This window comes from Pseudophryne corroboree, chromosome 2 (genome assembly GCF_028390025.1).
Source record: "Pseudophryne corroboree isolate aPseCor3 chromosome 2, aPseCor3.hap2, whole genome shotgun sequence".
NCBI lineage: Eukaryota > Metazoa > Chordata > Amphibia > Anura > Myobatrachidae > Pseudophryne > Pseudophryne corroboree.
In genome coordinates, this window is record NC_086445.1 from 258,023,803 (window position 1) to 258,045,009 (window position 21,207).

Here is a 21,207-nt window from a genome sequence, read left to right on the forward strand (position 1 = left end):
ACAGTATATTATATAAAAGCTATTAGGGACATAACTCAGTTAGTCCCTGTATATATATAGCGCTCTGGTGTGTGCTGGCATACTCTTACTCTGTCCCCCCAAAGGGCTTTTGTGGGTCCTGTCCTCGTTTAGAGCATTCCCTGTGTGTCTGCGGTGTGTCGGTACGGCTGTGTCGACATGTTGAATGAGGAGGCTTATATGGTGACAGAACAGAGGCCGATATATGTGATGTCGCCCCCTGTGGGGCCGACACCAGAGTGAATGGATAGGTGAAAGGTATTAACCGACAGTGTCAACTCCTTACATAAAAGGGTGGATGACGTAACAGCTGTGGGACAGCCGGCTTCGCAGCCCGCGCCTGCCCAGGCGTCTCAAAGGCCATCAGGGGCTCAAAAACGCCCGCTCTCTCAGATGGCAGACACAGATGTCGACACGGAGTCTGACTCCAGTGTCGACAAGGTGGAGACATATACACAATCCACTAGGAACATCCGTGACGTGATCCCGGCAATAAAAAATGTGTTATACATTTCTGACTTTAACCCAAGCACCTCTAAAAATGGGTTTTAGGTTTGGGGAGAAAAAACAGGCAGTGTTTTGTTCCCCCATCAGATGAATAAATGAAGTGTGTGAAAGCGTGGGTTCCCCCGTTAAGAAACTGGTAATTTATAAAAAGTTACTGATGGCGTACCCTTTCCCGCCAGGTGGATAAGTTACGCTGGGAGATATCTCCTAGGGTGGATAAGGCGCTCACACGTTTGTCAAAAAAGGTGGCACTGCCGTCTTAGGATACGGCCACTTTAATAGGTACCTGTTGATAAAAAACAGGAGGCTATCCTGAAGTCTGTATTTACACACTCAGGTACTAGACTGAGACCTGCAGATAGTGCTGCTGCAGCGTGGTCGGTGACCCTGTCAAACAGGGATACTAGTGGGCAAACATAAAAACATATTAAAGACGTCGTCTTATATATGGGGGATGCACAGAGGGATATTTTGCCGGCTGGCATCCAAAATAAATGTAATGTCCATTCTGTCAGGAGGGTATTAGAGACCTGTCACTGGACAGGTGATGCTGACTTAAAAAGCGCATAGAGAGCCTTATAAGGGTGAGGAATTATTTGGGGATGGTCTCTGGGACCTCGTATCCACAGCAACTGCTGGGAAGAAATAATTTTACCTCAGGTTTCCTCACAGACAAAGGTACAGTCCTTTCGGCTTCAGAAACAAATGGCGCTTCCTTTCTGTACAGAGACAAGGGTAGAGGGAAAAAAGCTGCACCAGTCAGCCTGTTCCCAGAATCAAGATTCTTCCCCCGCCTCCTGTGAGGCCACACCATGACGCGGGTGCTCCACAGGTGTAGCCAGGTACGGTGGGGGGCCGTCTCAAAAATTTCAGCAATTAGTGGGCTCGCTCACAGGTGGATCCCTGTTTCTTTCAAGTAGTATTTCAGGGGTACAAGCTGGAATTCGAGATGTCTCCCCCCAGCCGTTTCCTAAAATATGCCTTGCTGACAACTCCCTCAGGCAGGGAGGCTGTGCGAGAGGCAATTAATAAGCGGTATTCCCAGCAGGTAATACTCAAGGTGCCCCTACTTCAACAAGGACGGGGTTACTATTCCACACGGGTTGGGGTACCGAAACCGCATGGTTCGGTGTGACCCATTTTATATTTAAAATCCTTGAACACAAAAATTCAAGTTCAAGATGGAATCGCTCAGGGCGGTTATTCCAAGCCTGGACGAGGGGGATTACATGGTATCCTGGGACATCAAGCATGCTTACCTGCATGTCCCCATTTACCATCCTCGCCAGGAGTACCTCAGATTTGTGGTACAGGATTACCATTACCAAGTCCAGACACTGCCGTTTGGACTGTACATGGCACCGAGGGTGTTTTATCAAGGTAATGGCCGAAATGTTGATACTCCTTCAAAAAAAGGGAGTTGTAGTTATCCCGTACTTGGACAATCTCGTTATAAGGGCGAAGTCCAAGGAGCAGTTGGTAGTCGGGGTAGCACTATTTTGGAAAGTGCTACAACAGCATGGTTGGATTCTAAACAGTCCAAAGTCACAGCTGGTTCCTATGACACGTCTACTGTTCCTGGGGATGGTTCTGGACATAAACCAGAAATAGTGTTTCTCCCGGAGGAGAAAGCCAAGGAGTTGTCATCTCTAGTCAGAGACCTCCTGAAGCCAAAATAGGTAGTGGTGCATCATTGCACGCGAGTCCTGGGAAAAATGGTAGCTTCCTACGAAGCAATCCCATTAGGCAGGTTCCATACAAGAACTTTTCAGAGGGACCTGTTGGACAAGTGGTCCGGATCGCATCTTCCGATGCATAGGCTGATAACCCTGTCTCCAAGGACCAGGGTATCTCTACTGTGGTGGCTGCAGAGTGCCCATCTTCAAGAGGGCCGCAGGTTCGGCATACAGGACTAGGTCCTAGTGACCATGGATTCCAGCCTTTGAGGCTGGGAGGCAGTCACACAGGGAAGAAATTTCCAGGGACTTTGGTCAAGTCAGGTTATTTCCCTACACATAAATATTCTGGACCTGAGGGCCATTTACAATGCCCTGAGGCCGGCAAGGCCTCTGCTTCAAAACCAGCCGGTACTGATCCAATCAGACAACATCACGGCAGTCGCCCATGTAAACCAACAGGGCGGCACAAGAAGCAGGATGGCGATGGCAGAAGCCACAAGGATTCTCCGATAGGCGGAAAATCATGTGTTAGCACTGTCAGCAGTGTTCATTCCCGGAGTGGACAACTGGGAAGCAGATCTTCTCAACAGACACGACCTCCACCCGGGAGAATGGGGACTTCCTCCAGAAGTCTTCCAATAGGATTGTACACCATTGGGAAAGGCCACAGGTGGACATGATGGCGTCCCGCCTCAACAAAAAGCTATAAAAGATATTGCACCGGGTCAAGGGACCCTCAGGCGATAGCTATGGACGCTCTGGTAACACCGTGGGTGTACCAGTCGGTTTATGTGTTCTCCCCTCTGCCTCTCATACCAAAGGTACTGAGAATAATAAGAAGGCGAGGAGTAAGAACGATACTCGTGGATGGCCAAGAAGAGCTTGGTACCCAGAACTTCAAGAATTTATATCAGAGGACCCATGGCCTCTGCCACTCAGACAGGACCTGCGGCAGCAGGGGCCCTGTCTGTTCCAAGACTTACCGCAGCTACGTTTGTCGGCATGGCGGTTGAACGCCGGATCCTGAAGGAAAAGGGCATTCCGGAGGAAGTCATTCCTACGCTTACTAAAGCCAGGAAAGAGGTTACAGCAACTCATTATCACCGCATATGGCGAAAATATGTTGCATGGTGTGAGGCCGAAAGGGCCCCAACAGAGGAATTTCAACTAGGTCGATTTCTGCATTTCCTGCAAGCAGGAGTGACTATGGGCCTTAAATTGGGTTCCATTAAGGTACAGATCTCTGCTCTGTCGATTTTCTTTCAAAAAGAACTAGCTTCAGTACCTGAAGTTCAGACATTTATAAAAGGAGTGCTGCAGAGTCAGCCCCCGTTTGTGCCTCCTGTGGCACCTTGGGATCTCAACGTGGTGTTGAGTTTCTTAAAATCACATTGGTTTGAACCACTAAAAACCGTGGATTTGAAATATCTCACGTGGAAGGTGGTTATGTTATTGGCCTTGGCTTCTGCCAGGCGAGTATCAAAGTTGGCGGCTTTGTCTTGTAAAAGCCCTTATTTGATTTTCCATATGGATAGGGCAGAATTGAGGACTCGTCCCCAGTTTCTCCCAAAGGTGGTGTCAGCGTTTCACCTGAACCAGCCTATTGTGGTGCCTAGGCTACTAGGGACTTGGAGGACTCCAAGTTGCTAGACGTTGTCAGGGCACTGAAAATATATGTTTCCAGAACAACTAGAGTCAGAAAATCTGACTCGCTGTTTATCCTATATGCACCTAACAAGCTGGGTGCTCCTGCTTCTAAGCAGACTATTGCTCGTTGGATTTGTAGTACAATTCAGCTTGCACATACTGTGGCAGGCCTGCCACAGCCAAAATCTGTCAATGCCCATTCCACAAGGAAGGTGGGCTCATCTTGGGCGGCTGCCCGAGAGGTCTCGGCTTTACAACTTTGCCGAGCAGCTACTTGGTCAGGGGCAAACACGTTTGCAAAAATTCTACAAATTTGATACCCTGGCTGAGGAGGACCTGGAGTTCTCTCATTCAGTGCTGCAGAGTCATCCGCACTCTCCCGCCCGTTTGGGAGCTTTGGTATAATCCCCATGGTCCTTACGGAGTTCCCAGCATCCACTAGGACGTTAGAGAAAATAAGAATTTACTCACCGGTAATTCTATTTCTCGTAGTCCGTAGTGGATGCTGGGCGCCCATCCCAAGTGCGGTTTATCTGCAATACTTGTACATAGTTATGGTTAACTAAATCGGGTTATTGTTGAGCCATCTGTTGAGAGGCTCTATTGTTTCATACTGTTAACTGTGTTTCATATCACGAGTTGTACGGTGTGATTGGTGTGGCTGGTATGAGTCTTACCCGGGATTCAAAATCCTTCCTTATTGTGTACGCTCGTCCGGGCACAGTACCTAACTGAGGCTTGGAGGAGGGTCATAGTGGGAGGAGCCAGTGCACACCAGGTAGTCTAAGATCTTTCTAGAGTGCCCAGCCTCCTTCGGAGCCCGCTATTCCCCATGGTCCTTACGGAGTTCCCAGCATCCACTACGGACTACGAGAAATAGAATTACCGGTGAGTAAATTCTTATTATATTGTGTTGCCCTTCATGGATTGCAAGACCTTTATATCAGCTTGATTACAGTTAGAATGTGCGTAACTGATCTATATGGTAACCGCTATAGGTATATAGGTAACACTGTACAAGTTAAATAAAGTGTATGTAGCATTTCTTTGTCTAGTTAGTAAAACCAGACTTCATACTGTGACCTTTTTTTAAATTGATTTGATCTTTGAATATTTCTTTTTACACACAATAAAGATGTGATTCAGCTCATTGTGAAGAGGCCATCAAGTGTTGTGTTTAACAAAAAATTAGGAATGGGCGTTCGATTCAAGTATGTTTTTCCAGCGATCTGTAGTTGGTGCACACATTTGTAGTAATGTTAATACAAGCTAGTGATGGTGGTTCCGTATGATTTAACTGCGGACGGGGAGGACGGCTGTCAGTATCTCGACAACGGCATCCCGCTTGGCAGAATGCTGGCAGTGGGGCGAGCGCAAGGATTCACTTGTGGGCTCGTTGCGCTTGCCACAGGATCTATTCCCACTCTATCGGTGTTGTGTACACCCACGAGTGGGAATAGTCCTGTTGCGGCGGGATTCCAGCTGGCTGCATTGTCGGCTGTCAGGATTCCGGCATCTATATCCTGACCACCGGGATCCTGACCTCCGGCAAATTAAACTCATCCCAGTGGTTGCTCATCATCTAAACTACAGGGGAAGCACATGTGAAATTTATCTCAAGGCATAGGTCTGTACTTTTGTACATAAGTTCTCTATTTTCCTAATGTTGGTGACTTAATGTGCAGCCCACAAAATGAAGCTCATACCTGTCATATACATGGCTGGTTATATATAAAATATAGTGAGGCACTATCTATTCAAAATCTAGCCTTTACCTTTTATTATCACATCAAAGTAAAATTTGAATAATCAACCGCTCAATCATATTGTAGGATCTTTTGTCAAGACCAGACTGAAACTGGAATTTAGGCAGATATGGTCTACCCAACGGGTACATCCATATATGACATTAAGGGTTAATGAAGAACAGTTGTGGGTATTTATTTATGTGGGCACACAGTGATGACTTCACATCCAGATAGGTACAAAGCGTATCACAATGCAATGCAAGCAAGAGTAATGCTGGAACACACCTGAGTAATGGATTGGGCCCTGTCTGCCCCCTGTGCAGAGCAATCCAACTATTCGATGTGTGCTATGCACAAACTATATTGTCCATACCAACTTACCAATACATTGCTCAACATGTCTGGCCACATAAACTGGTAGTGATGTCATTGTGAGCAGTTCCTGTGCAGACAGCCAGATATGCCGATATATCTGCCAGATACATTTGCATTGGTTGCGGTGCAGGGCCGGCGAGATATGTCTGTGCACGATGTCATTCAGACGTATATTCTGTAAACATCCCCACCCCCCATACACTATGCGATATGTCATTCATCAGTTGAACAAACGACATTTAGCGTAGTATGCACCTAGCATAAATATGCAAAATACCACAGACAACATTAAGATAAAGTGGAATTGGAAAGAGCCACAACAGACTATTAAGTGTGTAATTTGGGCCTTACATCCCCATTCGTCTGATCTAGTCTCCAATTCACCGATCAGCGGACCTCAATGATCGGCGATTCATTTGAAGGATCAGGGGAAATACTGTGTTAAAAATCCCTGAATCTCTAATCTAGGCCGTTTTTTGGTTGGAATAGGTGAGTCGGGAATATCCAACATGTTGGATTTTTCTGATCTTCCAGTGTTGGCAGAACAGGGAATTGCCCCGATATCTGCCTGATGTATGGGCCCCATAAATAAGTACAGTAAGTAAGCAAGCAGAAGTACCATTTGCATGTCAAGTGATTTGCACATGTATAGGAAATTACATAATCTATAGATTATTACTTTCAAAAGCTCTTGTATAGTAAAAAATGATAGTCATACATCACATGATCCTTCAGAAAGTCTACCATTACACATAATCACTGTGTAGACAAAAGTGATTGGACACTGACAGCAAATAAATCTACAAGTTGTATTGACTTTACAGTACTGTGTAGGTCCACCACGTGTAGTGATTACTACAGACACCCTTTTTGGCAAACTGTCCACAAGTTCCTGGACAACAGCAGGCGGTATATTTTGCCATAAGTACAGCGACCAACTGCTACACTGAAGAAGGTTGAGTCAGTCTAGATTGCACCCATCACTCCAATTTTTCCCAGAGGTTCTCAGTTGGGTTAAGATCTGGACTTTGAGCTGGCCAAATTTTCTGTACACCAGTCCAGCCCTGGTAACATGACATTGCACAGCCTATGATGATCCCCTTTTAAAAGTCTGTCACCTCTTTCCGGCAAGTAATTTCATTAGTAACTGATCCGATCTGTGCCCCTCTACGCATTTTATACATTCAAGAACACATGCCTGCTGCTGAAGCATACCATTTCGCTTGGGGGTGGGGGAGGGGGGGATTTAATATGAAGTACCCAGCTAGTGTATTATATGTACACCACCTATTGCACATAAAGAAACATTTTCATAACTTTAAACATTAAGATATCATTGCCTTTGGGATCGAATACTTATAACCTACTCCACAAATAGTAAGATATGTGATGTGCTCTTGCATGGCACTGATTACACATCCATAATAATAAACTCCAGCTACCAAATCTTCTGGCTCAAAGGAAACTATAAATAGAGTCAGGGGAAAGATCAGGTTTCTCAAGTAGTAGTGTTGTGATTTAGGACGGACACATGAGGAATGTTAGGTGTTTGAAATGGAAGATTGGATTTATGTTCATTTGGCTATACTAATATTTTTTAGTTGCCATAAAATGCACTGAGCTTTACATAGGGAAGACCTAGAAACAAATAGTTTAAGTACAGGGACAAAGGTAGGGCAACTCACTGTAGCTTGTAGGAGTCGTTGGTGAAGAGTCTCCTGTTAAAGGGTCTATTCATGAAGCAGTGAAATGAGTGGAGAAGTGAGCCTGTGGAGAAGTTGTCCATGGCAACCAATCAGCTCCTCCGTACAATTATATAGTATGCAAATTATAAATATTACTTTAATGCTGATTGGTTGCCATGGGCAACTTCTCCACTGGCTCACTTCTCCACCCTTTTCACTGCTTCATGAATAGACCCCTTAGTGTTTAGTGCTGTGCTCAAATTTAGTCTGGCCATGTCAAGTCTATAACCTCTGGTAGTGATAGTGTTAAAATTAGACTAATGTGCCATGTACATATTTAGCTAGATTTGTTTGTGGTACCATCTGTTTGATTATGTTTCTTATATTCCTATATTTCAGGGATCTGTTGTAGTTGAACCCAATGTTGAAGGAAAATGTTCGTTTCCTTCAGAAGGTAAAGGCTTTTGATGGCTAGTGTGTCAATGCAATATGCATGGTGCTTTAGTAGTGGGCTTTGATTTCTCCTCTTCTTCATCCTCAGGGTTGGACTCGGAGAGTGGCGTGTACACAAGGTTTATGAAGAACCACAAATGCTATGATCTCATCCCAATCAGCTCAAAGCTTGTCGTGTTTGATACATCACTACAGGTGAGAATTCCTAACACATGACCGCCATCCAGGACTTTGCTTGAATGCCTTGGGATTTAATATCATGATACTTTGCAGGTGAAAAAGGCGTTCTTTGCCTTGGTCAGCAATGGTGTACGAGCAGCACCTTTGTGGGATAGCAAGAAGCAAAGCTTTGTAGGTAGGCCACCACATTTTCTGAGAAACAATGATTTCAATGTTCTGTTTTATTATTTGACTTTTCTGTTTTCTTTCCTAATGAAGGTATGCTTACCATCACAGACTTCATCAATATACTCCATCGGTACTATAAATCTTCCATGGTAAGTTTTAACTGTTACTGGTAGTTCAAAATAATGCTCTGCTTGTTTTTGTTCATAATTATGCAGACATAAAGGGAAGTCTCTGTTACCTTTCTTTGTATAGTCTGACTATATAGCCCAGCTACCTATATTGCCTGACATGGAGAGCCATGTTTTGCATAATTGATTCTTCTGCAATAATATAAGATTGTGACTGTACATGTCATTGGCCAAACACATTTTACCAGCTAATTTTGATAGAACCCAATCAGATTTTGATTGAACTGCTCACTTCTGCTCCACACACAATTAAGTATGCAAAAGAAAGTAAAGCTGGCAATCAACGAGCCCAGCTTTCCTCCAACCATTAAACTTGTCTGTCCAACTAAAACTGTGCTCCACACACCTAACTAAATTTTTAATCAGATCAGCCAACTTTTGTCCAACTAGTGATGCCATGGAAGTAGGCAGTGTCTGCTCACTTCTGCATATTTTGAATAAAGATATTTAATATTACTATTATTATTAATACAATGAAACTGGGGTATTTCTTATTTTTAGTGTATTGACCACTGTCATATATTGCCAGAAACTGCAGTATTAAAATGTATTATATAAGAAGTGAGGAAAAAAGAATGTGTGTTAAAGGTTGTGCCTTGTCCTCATTAGTATCTCAATAGTATCCCTGTGAGTAAATGATCTTGTGCCATCAAAGGAAATGTAGTTGCTCTAAATATTATAGCTAATAAATGATATTATAGTAACTGTTACGTTACTGTATAATTATGTAGCAGTTTCTCAAATGAGTGTTTGAATTGGCAGCACTATAATTTGTTTGTTACAGATCCTTGAATATAACACTCACAGTTACATTTGTATTAGAGAATAATTATTCTCCTAAAAGGTGTCAAATCTCATTAGCTTTACGCCACAACTCCATATAATATAGCTGCAGCACCAATTAAATAAGTACTGTCAAGTGGAGGGGACATTCCTCAAGCAGCCAATCAGAAGTCGCTGTCTAGTTCTTCTGATTGTCCTCCTCATTGCGTTTCGTTGCACCAGATCCCCAATAGCACCTTGTCATTTTGTGGTAAGAGGAGATTGATGGCACTACTGAAGGTTCTGCTGCATCCTGGTGCTGATGATCAGTGGTCTGTTGCTGATGGCAGGAGGAGCTCTTGCTGCCAGTCACTGCTAAAAGGGGACTGTGAGGAAAATAGGCAGACACTAGTGGCCAGCGTTTGCCTACCTTTTCAGTTGGGGGGGGGTCCAACTTTCCATTTACACTAGAACGATTATTTAGGTAGAAATCAAATATTTGATTTTCCCAGCTAGTTGGAACAACTTCGTTTTGCTGTTTTTCCGAGTTTGGTAGTAAACAAACTAATATCGTTGGCTCCCGCACACTGGCCGACTATTATTCCAACCAGCCAGCTAGTTGGTTTATTGGATTAATATCATCCTGATGTATGGCCAGCTTTACTCGTTGATCCATCCCATGTTACAATGCTGTTGTCACACCAGCAGTTGCTTTCACTCTGTTATTCCGTGTTCCTATACTATAAAGGTGGTCCAATAATTAAGGTAACAAGACCCCTCACATGTGTAATGTTCTTTATTTTATTCTAATTTCCCACCAGGCCAGAGCAGGTAGACCACTGCTTCCCCTCACGGCCATTACCCTGTGCCTCATGTCAGCAATACAGTCCCAGCATCAGTTGTTTAGATGGCGGGGGTGGCGGAAACATTGAGGTGCGTAGTGTGATCAGATTTCTGCATCTAAAAGGCAAATCAATTGGGGCAGTACGGATGGTGAAATGGTTAGCATTACTGCCTCAGCACTGAGGTCATGGGTTCGATTCCCACCAGGGCTCTACCTGTGCGGAGTTTGTATATTCTCCCCGTACTTGCGTGGGTTTCCTCCGGGTACTCCGGTTTCCTCCCATAATCCAAAAATATACTAGTAGGTCAATTGGATCCCAACACAAATTAACCCAACTGACCCAAACACACTCTCTAACTACCGTCCCATTTCTCAGCTACCCAGTCCCTCCAAGCTACTTGAGAGGCTTGCCTACACTCGCCTTACACACTTTCTTAACTCGCACAACTTATTGGACCCACTTCAGTCAGGCTTTCGTGCCCAACACTCCACAGAGACGGCACTGACCAAAGTATTGAATGATCTAGTCACTGCTAGATCAAAAGGCCATTACACACTACTTATTCTTCTAGATCTCTCTGCTGCTTTTGACACTGTTGACCACTCTCTTCTCATACAAACACTACAATCCCTAGGTCTTCAGGACACAGCCCTTTCTTGGTTCTCATCCTACCTATCTAATCGCTCTTTCAGTGTTCACTTCTCTGATTCTACCTCCTCTTCTCTACCTCTATCAGTTGGAGTACCGCAAGGCTCAGTCTTAGGTCCTCTGCTATTCTCAATCTATACCTCCTCTCTTGGTAAACTAATCAGCACCTTTGGATTTCAGTATCATTTGTACGCTGATGATACTCAAATCTACCTATCCTCCCCAGATTTGTCACCACCAGTATTGGCTCGTGTCACTGGATGCCTGTCTGCCATTTCATCTTGGATGTCATCTCGCCACCTCAAACTCAACATTTCCAAAACCGAATTAATTATTTTCCCACCAGCTAAGAGTAGTTACCAACCTGATATCTCTATAACTGTTGACAATGCAACTATCCACCCCACCCCACAAGCTCGTTGCCTAGGTGTCACCCTTGACTCTGAACTGTCCTTTGTTCCACACATTCAATCTGTCTCTAAATCATGTTACATGCACCTTAAAAACATATCCAAAATACGCCCTTATCTTACACAAGACACTGCAAAAACTCTAATCCATGCACTCATCATCTCCCGCATTGATTATTGTAAAAGTCTCCTTACTGGTCTTCCCAAACATAGGCTATCACCACTTCAATCCATTTTAAAAGCAGCTGCGAGGCTAATCTTCCTCGCCAGACGTTCTTTATCTGCTGATCCGCTCTGTCAGTCCCTCCATTGGTTACCGGTTTTCTACCGTGACAAATATAAAATACTTTTACTTACATACAAGGCTATTAACCAAACTGCACCATCATACATCTCCTCACTCATCTCAAAATATCTCCCTACCAGACCTCTCCGCTCTGCACAAGATCTGCGTCTCTCATCCACGTGTATTACCTTTTCCCACTCAAAATTACAGGACTTTACCCGGGCTTCACCCACTCTGTGGAATGCACTCCCACGCACAATAAGACTCTCCTTTAGTCTCCAAACCTTTAAACGTTCTCTGAAAACTCATCTCTTCAGACAAGCCTACCAAATTTCAGACCCACACACATAACCTTAACAGCTTCCCTATCAAGTTACATCCCCTCTGTACAGTCCACATAAACTCACATTTTGTCTTCCAACATTGCTGGGTGATCATATCATATACAACCCATTAAGAACCTAGCAACCTGGGGAACCATTATGTAACAGGTAGCATCTATCCTTGTGTATCAATGCCCATTTCCCTATAGATTGTAAGCTTGCGAGCAGGGCCTTCCTACCTCTGTCTGTCTGTCTTTGCCCAGTTTTGTTCTATAATTGTTGTTCTAATTGTAAAGCGCAACGGAATATGCTGCGCTATATAAGAAACTGCTAATAAATAAATAAATAAATAATAGTATGAATGTGTGCTCATGTACATGTGGTAGAGAATATAGATTGTAAACTCCACTGGGGCAGGGACCGATGTGAATGGGCAATTAGTCTCTGTAAAGCGCTGCGAAATGTGTGCGCTATATAAATAACTGGTAATAAATAAAATCAGCAGCTGAATTTCATCTCCAACTTGTTGAGGTGTACGGTGGTAACGTCATATAATGGAAACGGATTTTGGTTTGGTGCACCGCCTGTGGTGGACGTGCTTGGCCGGTCGGATTGCTGCTGATTTTGAACATCTGTGCTATTGTTATAAAAGGCAATGCACCAAATCTGTTTCTGTAACATTATGCTATCATCATACACTTTGACAAGTTGGAGATGAACTTCAGCTGCCCTTTTAGATGTAGAAATGGGCGTGAGGGCAAGCAGTGGGTCTATCTGCCCTGGCCTGGTGTGAAATTAGAATGAAATAGAGACCACACATGAGAGATCTTGTTAGCTTACTCTTTGAACCACTCTCGTATCTTATGAAGTTCTGTGTCGCTGCACCACTCTTTACTTCACTGACCTGATCTTCAGATTAATTTCTGTGCTCCAAAAATGACTTCCTGCTTCTGCCAGACACTGTTCTGTCCTCTTTTCTGTGGCACATCCTACTTAACACAATCACTCTCTTCCATCACCACATCTTTCAGGCACTTATTTAAGACACAGAAGGCCTATTCCCATTTTCTCTTACATCCTAGAGGATGCTGGGGACTCCGTAAGGACCATGAGGTATCGACGGCTCCGCAGGAGACATGGGCACTGTAAAGCTTTAGAATGGGTGTGCACTGGCTCCTCCCTCTATGCCCCTCCTCCAGACCTCAGTGATTTCCTGTGCCCAGTGGAGACTGGATGCACTGCAGGGGAGCTCTCCTGAGTTTCTCTGAAAAAGCTTTTGTTAGGTTTATTATTTTCAGGGAGCCCTGCTGGCAACAGGCTCCCTGCTTCGTGGGACTGAGGGGAGAGAAGCAGACCTACTTAAATGATGGGCTCTGCTTCTTAGGCTACTGGACACCATTAGCTCCAGAGGGAGTCGGAACACAGGTCTCACCCTGTAGTTCGTCCCAGAGCCGCGCCGCCGTCCTCCTCACAGAGCCGGAAGATAGAAGCCGGGTGAGTACAAGAAGAATGAAGACTTCAAAGGCGGCAGAAGACTTCAGATCTTCATGAGGTAACGCGCAGTGATAACGCTGCGCGCCATTGCTCCCAGCTCACACACACAGGCACCACAGTAAGGGTGCAGGGCGCAGGGGGGGCGCCCTGGGCAGCATTAATATACCTCACATAACACTGGCAAAGTACTTATATACACTAAAAAGGATATATATTTCAGAATCCCCCGCCAGTATAAAGATTTAAAGCGGGAACGAAGCCCGCCGTCGGGGGGCGGAGCTTGTTCCCTCCAGCACTAACCAGCGCCATTTTTTCTCCTCAGCATACAGAGAAGCGGCCCCGGACTCCCCCGTGCTGTTTGTTAATACAGAGGGTCAAAACGAGGGGGGGGCACGTTTATTGGCGCAAAATATGTGGTGTTTTACACTTGTAATAAAAAGCGCAGACAGACTGGGTTTTTTGTCTCCGTATACAATGGCGCTGGGTGTGTGCTGGCATACTCTCTCTCTGTCTCTCCTAAGGGCCTTATGGTGGGTCAGTCCCCATTATATTAGGTATCCTTGTGTGTGTGTGTGGGGATGTCAGTACGTCTGTGTCGACATATCCGAGGTGGAAGGCTCATATAGGGAGGAGGCAGAGCAGATGATTGTGGTGTCTCCGTCGGCGCCGCCGACACCTGATTGAATGACTAATGTGACTTTATTATAAAGTTTGGACAAAGCTGAGTCCAAGGATTAAAGCAGGGAGTCAATCCATAGCTTTTACTGTGTCACAGGGCCCTTCGGGGTCGCAGAACCGTCCCTTTCCACAGGTAGTAGACACCAATACCGACACAGATTCTGACTCCAGTGTTGACGGTGATGATGCTAAGTTGCACCCAAGGGTGGACAAGTGTATTCAATATATGATTGTGGCAATTAAAGATGTTTTGCATATCACTGAGGACCTTTCTGTCTCTGACACAAAGGTCGGCATGTTTAAGGGAAACAATCCTGAGGTAACTTTTCCCCCATCTCGCGTGCTGATCGCCCTGTTTGATAAAGCTTGGGAAACTCCAGATAAGAAACTGCAGATTCCCAAGAAAATATTATGGCGTAACCTTTCCACTCCCAGGACAGGTTACGGTGGGAATACTCAAGATACAGAAATCGGCTCTTTCCGAAAAAAATCAACATTCTATCCGGCTCAAATAAAGGGAAACTATATAAATGTTTTTCTCTATCGTCCTAGTGGATGCTGGGGTTCCTGAAAGGACCATGGGGAATAGCGGCTCCGCAGGAGACAGGGCACAAAAAGTAAAGCTTTCCGATCAGGTGGTGTGCACTGGCTCCTCCCCCTATGACCCTCCTCCAAGCCTCAGTTAGATTTTTGTGCCCGGCCGAGAAGGGTGCAATCTAGGTGGCTCTCCTAAAGAGCTGCTTAGAGAAAGTTTAGCTTAGGTTTTTTATTTTACAGTGAGTCCTGCTGCCAACAGGATCACTGCAACGAGGGACTTAGGGGAGAAGAAGTGAACTCACCTGCGTGCAGGATGGATTGGCTTCTTGGCTACTGGACATCAGCTCCAGAGGGACGATCACAGGTACAGCCTGGATGGTCACCGGAGCCTCGCCGCCGGCCCCCTTGCAGATGCTGAAACATGAAGAGGTCCAGAATCGGCGGCAGAAGACTCCTCAGTCTTCTAAAGGTAGCGCACAGCACTGCAGCTGTGCGCCATTTTCCTCTCAGCACACTTCACACGGCAGTCACTGAGGGTGCAGGGCGCTGGGAGGGGAGCGCCCTGGGAGGCAAATGAAAACCTATTTGGCTAAAAAATACCTCACATATAGCCTCCGGGGGCTATATGGAGATATTTAACCCCTGCCAGAATACACTAAAGAGCGGGAGACGAGCCCGCCGGAAAAGGGGCGGGGCCTATCTCCTCAGCACACAGCGCCATTTTCCTTACACAGCTCCGCTGGTCAGGACGGCTCCCAGGTCTCTCCCCTGCACTGCACTACAGAAACAGGGTAAAACAAGAGAGGGGGGGCAAAATAGTGGCAAAAATTATATTATAAAAGCAGCTATACAGGGAGCACTTATTATAAGGCTATCCCTGTCATATATAGCGCTTTTGGTGTGTGCTGGCAAACTCTCCCTCTGTCTCCCCAAAGGGCTAGTGGGGTCCTGTCTTCGTTAAGAGCATTCCCTGTGTGTCTGCTGTGTGTCGGTACGTGTGTGTCGACATGTATGAGGACGATATTGGTGTGGAGGCGGAGCAATTGCCAAATATGGGGATGTCACCTCCTAGGGGGTCGACACCAGAATGGATGCCTTTATTTATGGAATTACGGGATAGTGTCAACACGCTAAAGCAGTCGTTTGACGACATGAGACGGCCGGACAATCAGTTAGTGCCTGTCCAGGCGCCTCAAACACCGTCAGGGGCTGTAAAACGCCCTTTGCCTCAGTCGGTCGACACAGACCCAGACACAGGCACTGATTCCAGTGGCGACGGTGACGAATCAACCGTATTTTCCAGTAGGGCCACACGTTATATGATTTTGGCAATGAAGGAGGCGTTACATTTAGCTGATACTACAGGTACCACTAAACAGGGTATTATGTGGGGTGTGAAAAAACTACCTATAGTTTTTCCTGAATCAGAAGAACTAAATGATGTATGTGATGAAGCGTGGGTTGCCCCCGATAAAAAGATGCTAATTTCAAAGAAGTTATTAGCTTTATACCCTTTCCCGTCAGAGGTTAGGGCGCGCTGGGAAACACCTCCTAGGGTGGACAAGGCGCTCGCACGCTTATCTAAACAAGTGGCGTTACCCTCTCCTGAGACGGCCGCACTTAAAGATCCAGCAGATAGGAGGATGGAAAATATCCAAAAAAGTATATACACACATACAGGTGTTATACTACGACCAGCTATAGCGACAGCCTGGATGTGCAGTGCTGGAGTAGCTTGGTCAGAGTCCCTGATTGAAAATATTGATACCCTGGATAGGGACAATGTTTTACTGTCTTTAGAGCAAATAAAGGATGCATTTCTTTATATGCGTGATGCACAGAGGGATATCTGCACACTGGCATCACGGGTAAGTGCTATGTCCATTTCGGCCAGAAGAAGTTTATGGACGCGACAGTGGTCAGGCGATGCGGACTCAAAACGGCATATGGAAGTTTTGCCGTATAAAGGGGAGGAGTTATTTGGAGTCGGTCTATCAGATTTGGTGGCCACGGCTACAGCCGGGAAATCCACCTTTTTACCTCAAGCTACTCCCCAACAGAAAAAACCGCAGCCCTTTCGTTCCTTTAAAAACAAGAGAGCAAAGGGATATTCATATCTGCCACGAGGCAGAGGAAGGGGGAAGAGACACCAACAGGCAGCTCCTTCCCAGGAACAGAAGCCCTCCCCCGCTTCTACAAAAGCCTCAGCATGACGCTGGGGCTTCTCAAGCGGACTCGGGGGCGGTGGGCGGTCGTCTCAAGAATTTCAGCGCGCAGTGGGCTCACTCGCAGGTAGATCCCTGGATCCTGCAGATAATATCTCAGGGGTACAGGTTGGAACTAGAGACAGATCCGCCTCGCCGTTTCCTGAAGTCTGCTTTACCAACGTCCCCCTCCGAAAGGGAGACGGTTTTGGAAGCCATTCACAAGCTGTACTCTCAGCAGGTGATAGTCAAGGTACCTCTTCTACAACAGGGAAAGGGGTATTATTCCACTCTATTTGTGGTACCGAAGCCGGACGGCTCGGTAAGACCTATTCTAAATCTGAAGTCCTTGAACCTGTACATAAAGAAGTTCAAGTTCAAAATGGAGTCACTCAGAGCAGTGATAGCGAACCTGGAAGAAGGGGACTTTATGGTGTCCTTGGACATCAAGGATGCGTACCTCCACGTTCCAATTTACCCCTCACACCAGGGGTACCTCAGGTTCGTTGTACAAAACTGTCACTATCAGTTTCAGACGCTGCCGTTCGGATTGTCCACGGCACCTCGGGTCTTTACAAAGGTAATGGCCGAGATGATGATTCTTCTTCGAAGAAAAGGCGTATTAATTATCCCATACTTGGACGATCTCCTAATAAGGGCAAGGTCCAGAGAACAGCTAGAGAGGGGATTAGCACTGTCTCAAGAAGTGCTAAAACAGCACGGCTGGATTCTGAATATTCCAAAATCCCAGTTAATGCCGACAACTCGTCTGCTGTTCCTAGGGATGATTCTGGACACGGTTCAGAAAAAGGTTTTTCTCCCGGAGGAAAAAGCCAAGGAGTTATCCGAGCTTGTCAGGAACCTCCTAAAACCAGGAAAGGTGTCTGTACATCAATGCACAAGAGTCCTGGGAAAAATGGTGGCTTCTTACGAAGCAATTCCATTCGGCAGATTCCATGCACGAATTTTCCAGAGGGATCTGTTGGACAAATGGTCAGGGTCGCATCTTCAGATGCACCAGCGGATAACCCTGTCTCCAAGGACAAGGGTATCTCTTCTGTGGTGGTTGCAGAGTGCTCATCTATTGGAGGGCCGCAGATTCGGCATACAGGATTGGATCCTGGTGACCACGGACGCCAGCCTGAGAGGCTGGGGAGCAGTCACACAAGGAAGAAACTTCCAGGGAGTGTGGACGAGCCTGGAAACGTCTCTTCACATAAACATTCTGGAACTAAGAGCAATCTACAATGCTCTAAGCCAGGCAGAACCTCTGCTTCAAGGAAAACCGGTGTTGATCCAGTCGGACAACATCACGGCAGTCGCCCATGTGAACAGACAGGGCGGCACAAGAAGCAGGAGTGCAATGGCAGAAGCTGCAAGGATTCTTCGCTGGGCAGAGAATCATGTGATAGCACTGTCAGCAGTGTTCATCCCGGGAGTGGACAACTGGGAAGCAGACTTCCTCAGCAGACACGACCTTCACCCGGGAGAGTGGGGACTTCATCCGGAAGTCTTCCACATGCTGGTAACCCGTTGGGAAAGACCAATGGTGGACATGATGGCGTCTCGCCTCAACAAAAAACTGGACAGGTATTGCGCCAGGTCAAGAGATCCGCAGGCAATAGCTGTGGACGCGCTGGTAACGCCTTGGGTGTACCAGTCGGTGTATGTGTTTCCTCCTCTGCCTCTCATACCAAAAGTATTGAGAATTATACGGCAAAGAGGCGTAAGAACGATACTAGTGGTTCCGGATTGGCCAAGAAGGACTTGGTACCCGGAACTTCAAGAGATGATCACGGAAGATCCGTGGCTTCTACCTCTAAGGAGGGACTTGCTTCAGCAGGGTCCCTGTCTGTTTCAAGACTTACCGCGGCTGCGTTTGACGGCATGGCGGTTGAACGCCGGATCCTAAAGGAAAAAGGCATGCCGGAAGAAGTCATTCCTACTTTGATTAAAGCAAGGAAGGAAGTAACCGTGCAACACTATCACCGCATTTGGCGAAGATATGTTGCGTGGTGCGAGGATCGGAGTGCTCCGACGGAGGAATTTCAACTGGGTCGATTCCTACATTTCCTGCAATCAGGATTGTCTATGGGTCTCAAATTGGGATCTATTAAGGTTCAAATTTCGGCCCTGTCGATTTTCTTTCAAAAAGAATTGGCTTCAGTTCCTGAAGTCCAGACTTTTGTTAAGGGAGTGCTGCATATACAGCCTCCTGTGGTGCCTCCAGTGGCACCGTGGGATCTCAATGTGGTTTTGGAATTTCTAAAATCTCATTGGTTTGAACCACTAAAAAAGGTGGATTTAAAATATCTCACATGGAAAGTGACCATGTTACTAGCCCTGGCTTCGGCCAGGAGAGTGTCAGAACTGGCAGCTTTATCTTACAAAAGCCCATATCTGATTTTCCATTCGGACAGGGCAGAACTGCGGACTCGTCCGCATTTTCTCCCTAAGGTGGTGTCAGCATTTCATCTGAACCAGCCTATTGTAGTGCCTGCGGCTACAAGTGACTTGGAGGACTCCAAGTTACTGGACGTTGTCAGAGCATTAAAAATATATATTGCAAGGACAGCTGGAGTCAGAAAATCTGACTCGTTGTTTATATTGTATGCACCCAACAAGATGGGTGCTCCTGCGTCTAAGCAGACGATTGCTCGTTGGATCTGTAGCACAATCCAACTTGCACATTCTGTGGCAGGCCTGCCACAGCCTAAATCTGTAAAGGCCCACTCCACAAGGAAGGTGGGCTCATCTTGGGCGGCTGCCCGAGGGGTCTCGGCATTACAACTTTGCCGAGCAGCTACGTGGTCAGGGGAGAACACGTTTGTAAAATTTTACAAATTTGATACTCTGGCTAAGGAGGACCTGGAGTTCTCTCATTCGGTGCTGCAGAGTCATCCGCACTCTCCCGCCCGTTTGGGAGCTTTGGTATAATCCCCATGGTCCTTTCAGGAACCCCAGCATCCACTAGGACGATGGAGAAAATAAGAATTTACTTACCGATAATTCTATTTCTCGGAGTCCGTAGTGGATGCTGGGCGCCCATCCCAAGTGCGGATTATCTGCAATAATTGTACATAGTTATTGTTAACTAATTCGGGTTATTGTTTAGGAAGCCATCTTTCAGAGGCTCCTCTGTTATCATACTGTTAACTGGGTTTGATCACAAGTTGTACGGTGTGATTGGTGTGGCTGGTATGAGTCTTACCCGGGATTCAAAATTCCTCCCTTATTGTGTACGCTCGTCCGGGCACAGTACCTAACTGAGGCTTGGAGGAGGGTCATAGGGGGAGGAGCCAGTGCACACCACCTGATCGGAAAGCTTTACTTTTTGTGCCCTGTCTCCTGCGGAGCCGCTATTCCCCATGGTCCTTTCAGGAACCCCAGCATCCACTACGGACTCCGAGAAATAGAATTATCGGTAAGTAAATTCTTATTTTAATAAACTAGTTGAAGAAGACTTCAAGAACTTAAAACACAAACAAATCAAAAGTAATCTGACAAAGAAAAACAAGCATTAAAGAATCTGTCCAAAAATAATGAAGTGGTAATTAAGCCCTGTGACAAGGGGGGAGGGGTTGCCATCATGAGCAAATAATTCTATGTAGGAGAAATTCAACGTCAATTAAAAGATGAAAAGACATATAAGAAACTAAAAACTGATCCTACGAACCGCATAAAAACAGATTTCCATAAATTCTTGACCAGACATTTAGAGAGCGGAGCAATTACAAAACATGAATTTGACTTTCTCCTAATAGAACACCCAAAGACCCCCAGTATTTATATTCTGCCGAAGGTGCACAAGGATACATCGGCACCTCCAGGCAGACCAATCATAGCAGGTGTTGGGAGTCTTACCAGCAATCTGTCAGAGATGATAGATTGCTTTCTACAACCATTGGTCATAAAAAATAAGTCATATATTCAAGATACCACTGATATTATCAACAAATTAGAAAATGTATCTGTTTCGGACTGCACCCTTTTAGGGACTGCAGATGTAACATCATTATACACGGCCATTGAACATGAAAAAGGCATAAAGGCAGTTAGTTGGTTTTTAGATCAATCCACCATTCCGTCAAAAGTGAGAGATTTTATTATTGAAGGTATTAGATTCATACTTAAGAATAATTATTTTTTCTTTGAAGGAGAATACTATATACAACTGATGGGGACCAAGTTCACGCCTAGCTACGCTAACCTCTTCATGGCGCACTGGGAGGATACCCATGTTTGGGGAAATGTAGCTATGGCGTCGAGCTTGGTCCTCTGGCAGAGATTTATTGACGATATTATACTGCTATGGGAAGGCCCAGAAGATGATCTATTAACATTATGCCATGATTTCAACATGACCGATGCA

General features: G+C 45.7%; 1 protein-coding gene across 4 annotated transcripts in view; it reads left to right on the plus strand.

The window, feature by feature from the left end:
- The window catches only part of PRKAG1 (protein kinase AMP-activated non-catalytic subunit gamma 1), a 99,171-nt gene that overhangs the window by 1,723 nt on the left and 76,241 nt on the right, over positions 1-21,207 (plus strand). For all 4 annotated transcript variants that reach the window (XM_063952700.1, XM_063952702.1, XM_063952701.1 and 1 more), the window contains 4 exons: positions 8,059-8,113; positions 8,201-8,307; positions 8,386-8,467; positions 8,551-8,609. In XM_063952700.1, coding sequence (XP_063808770.1) covers positions 8,059-8,113; positions 8,201-8,307; positions 8,386-8,467; positions 8,551-8,609 — 303 coding nt within the window. The remainder of the gene's footprint in view (positions 1-8,058; positions 8,114-8,200; positions 8,308-8,385; positions 8,468-8,550; positions 8,610-21,207) is intronic.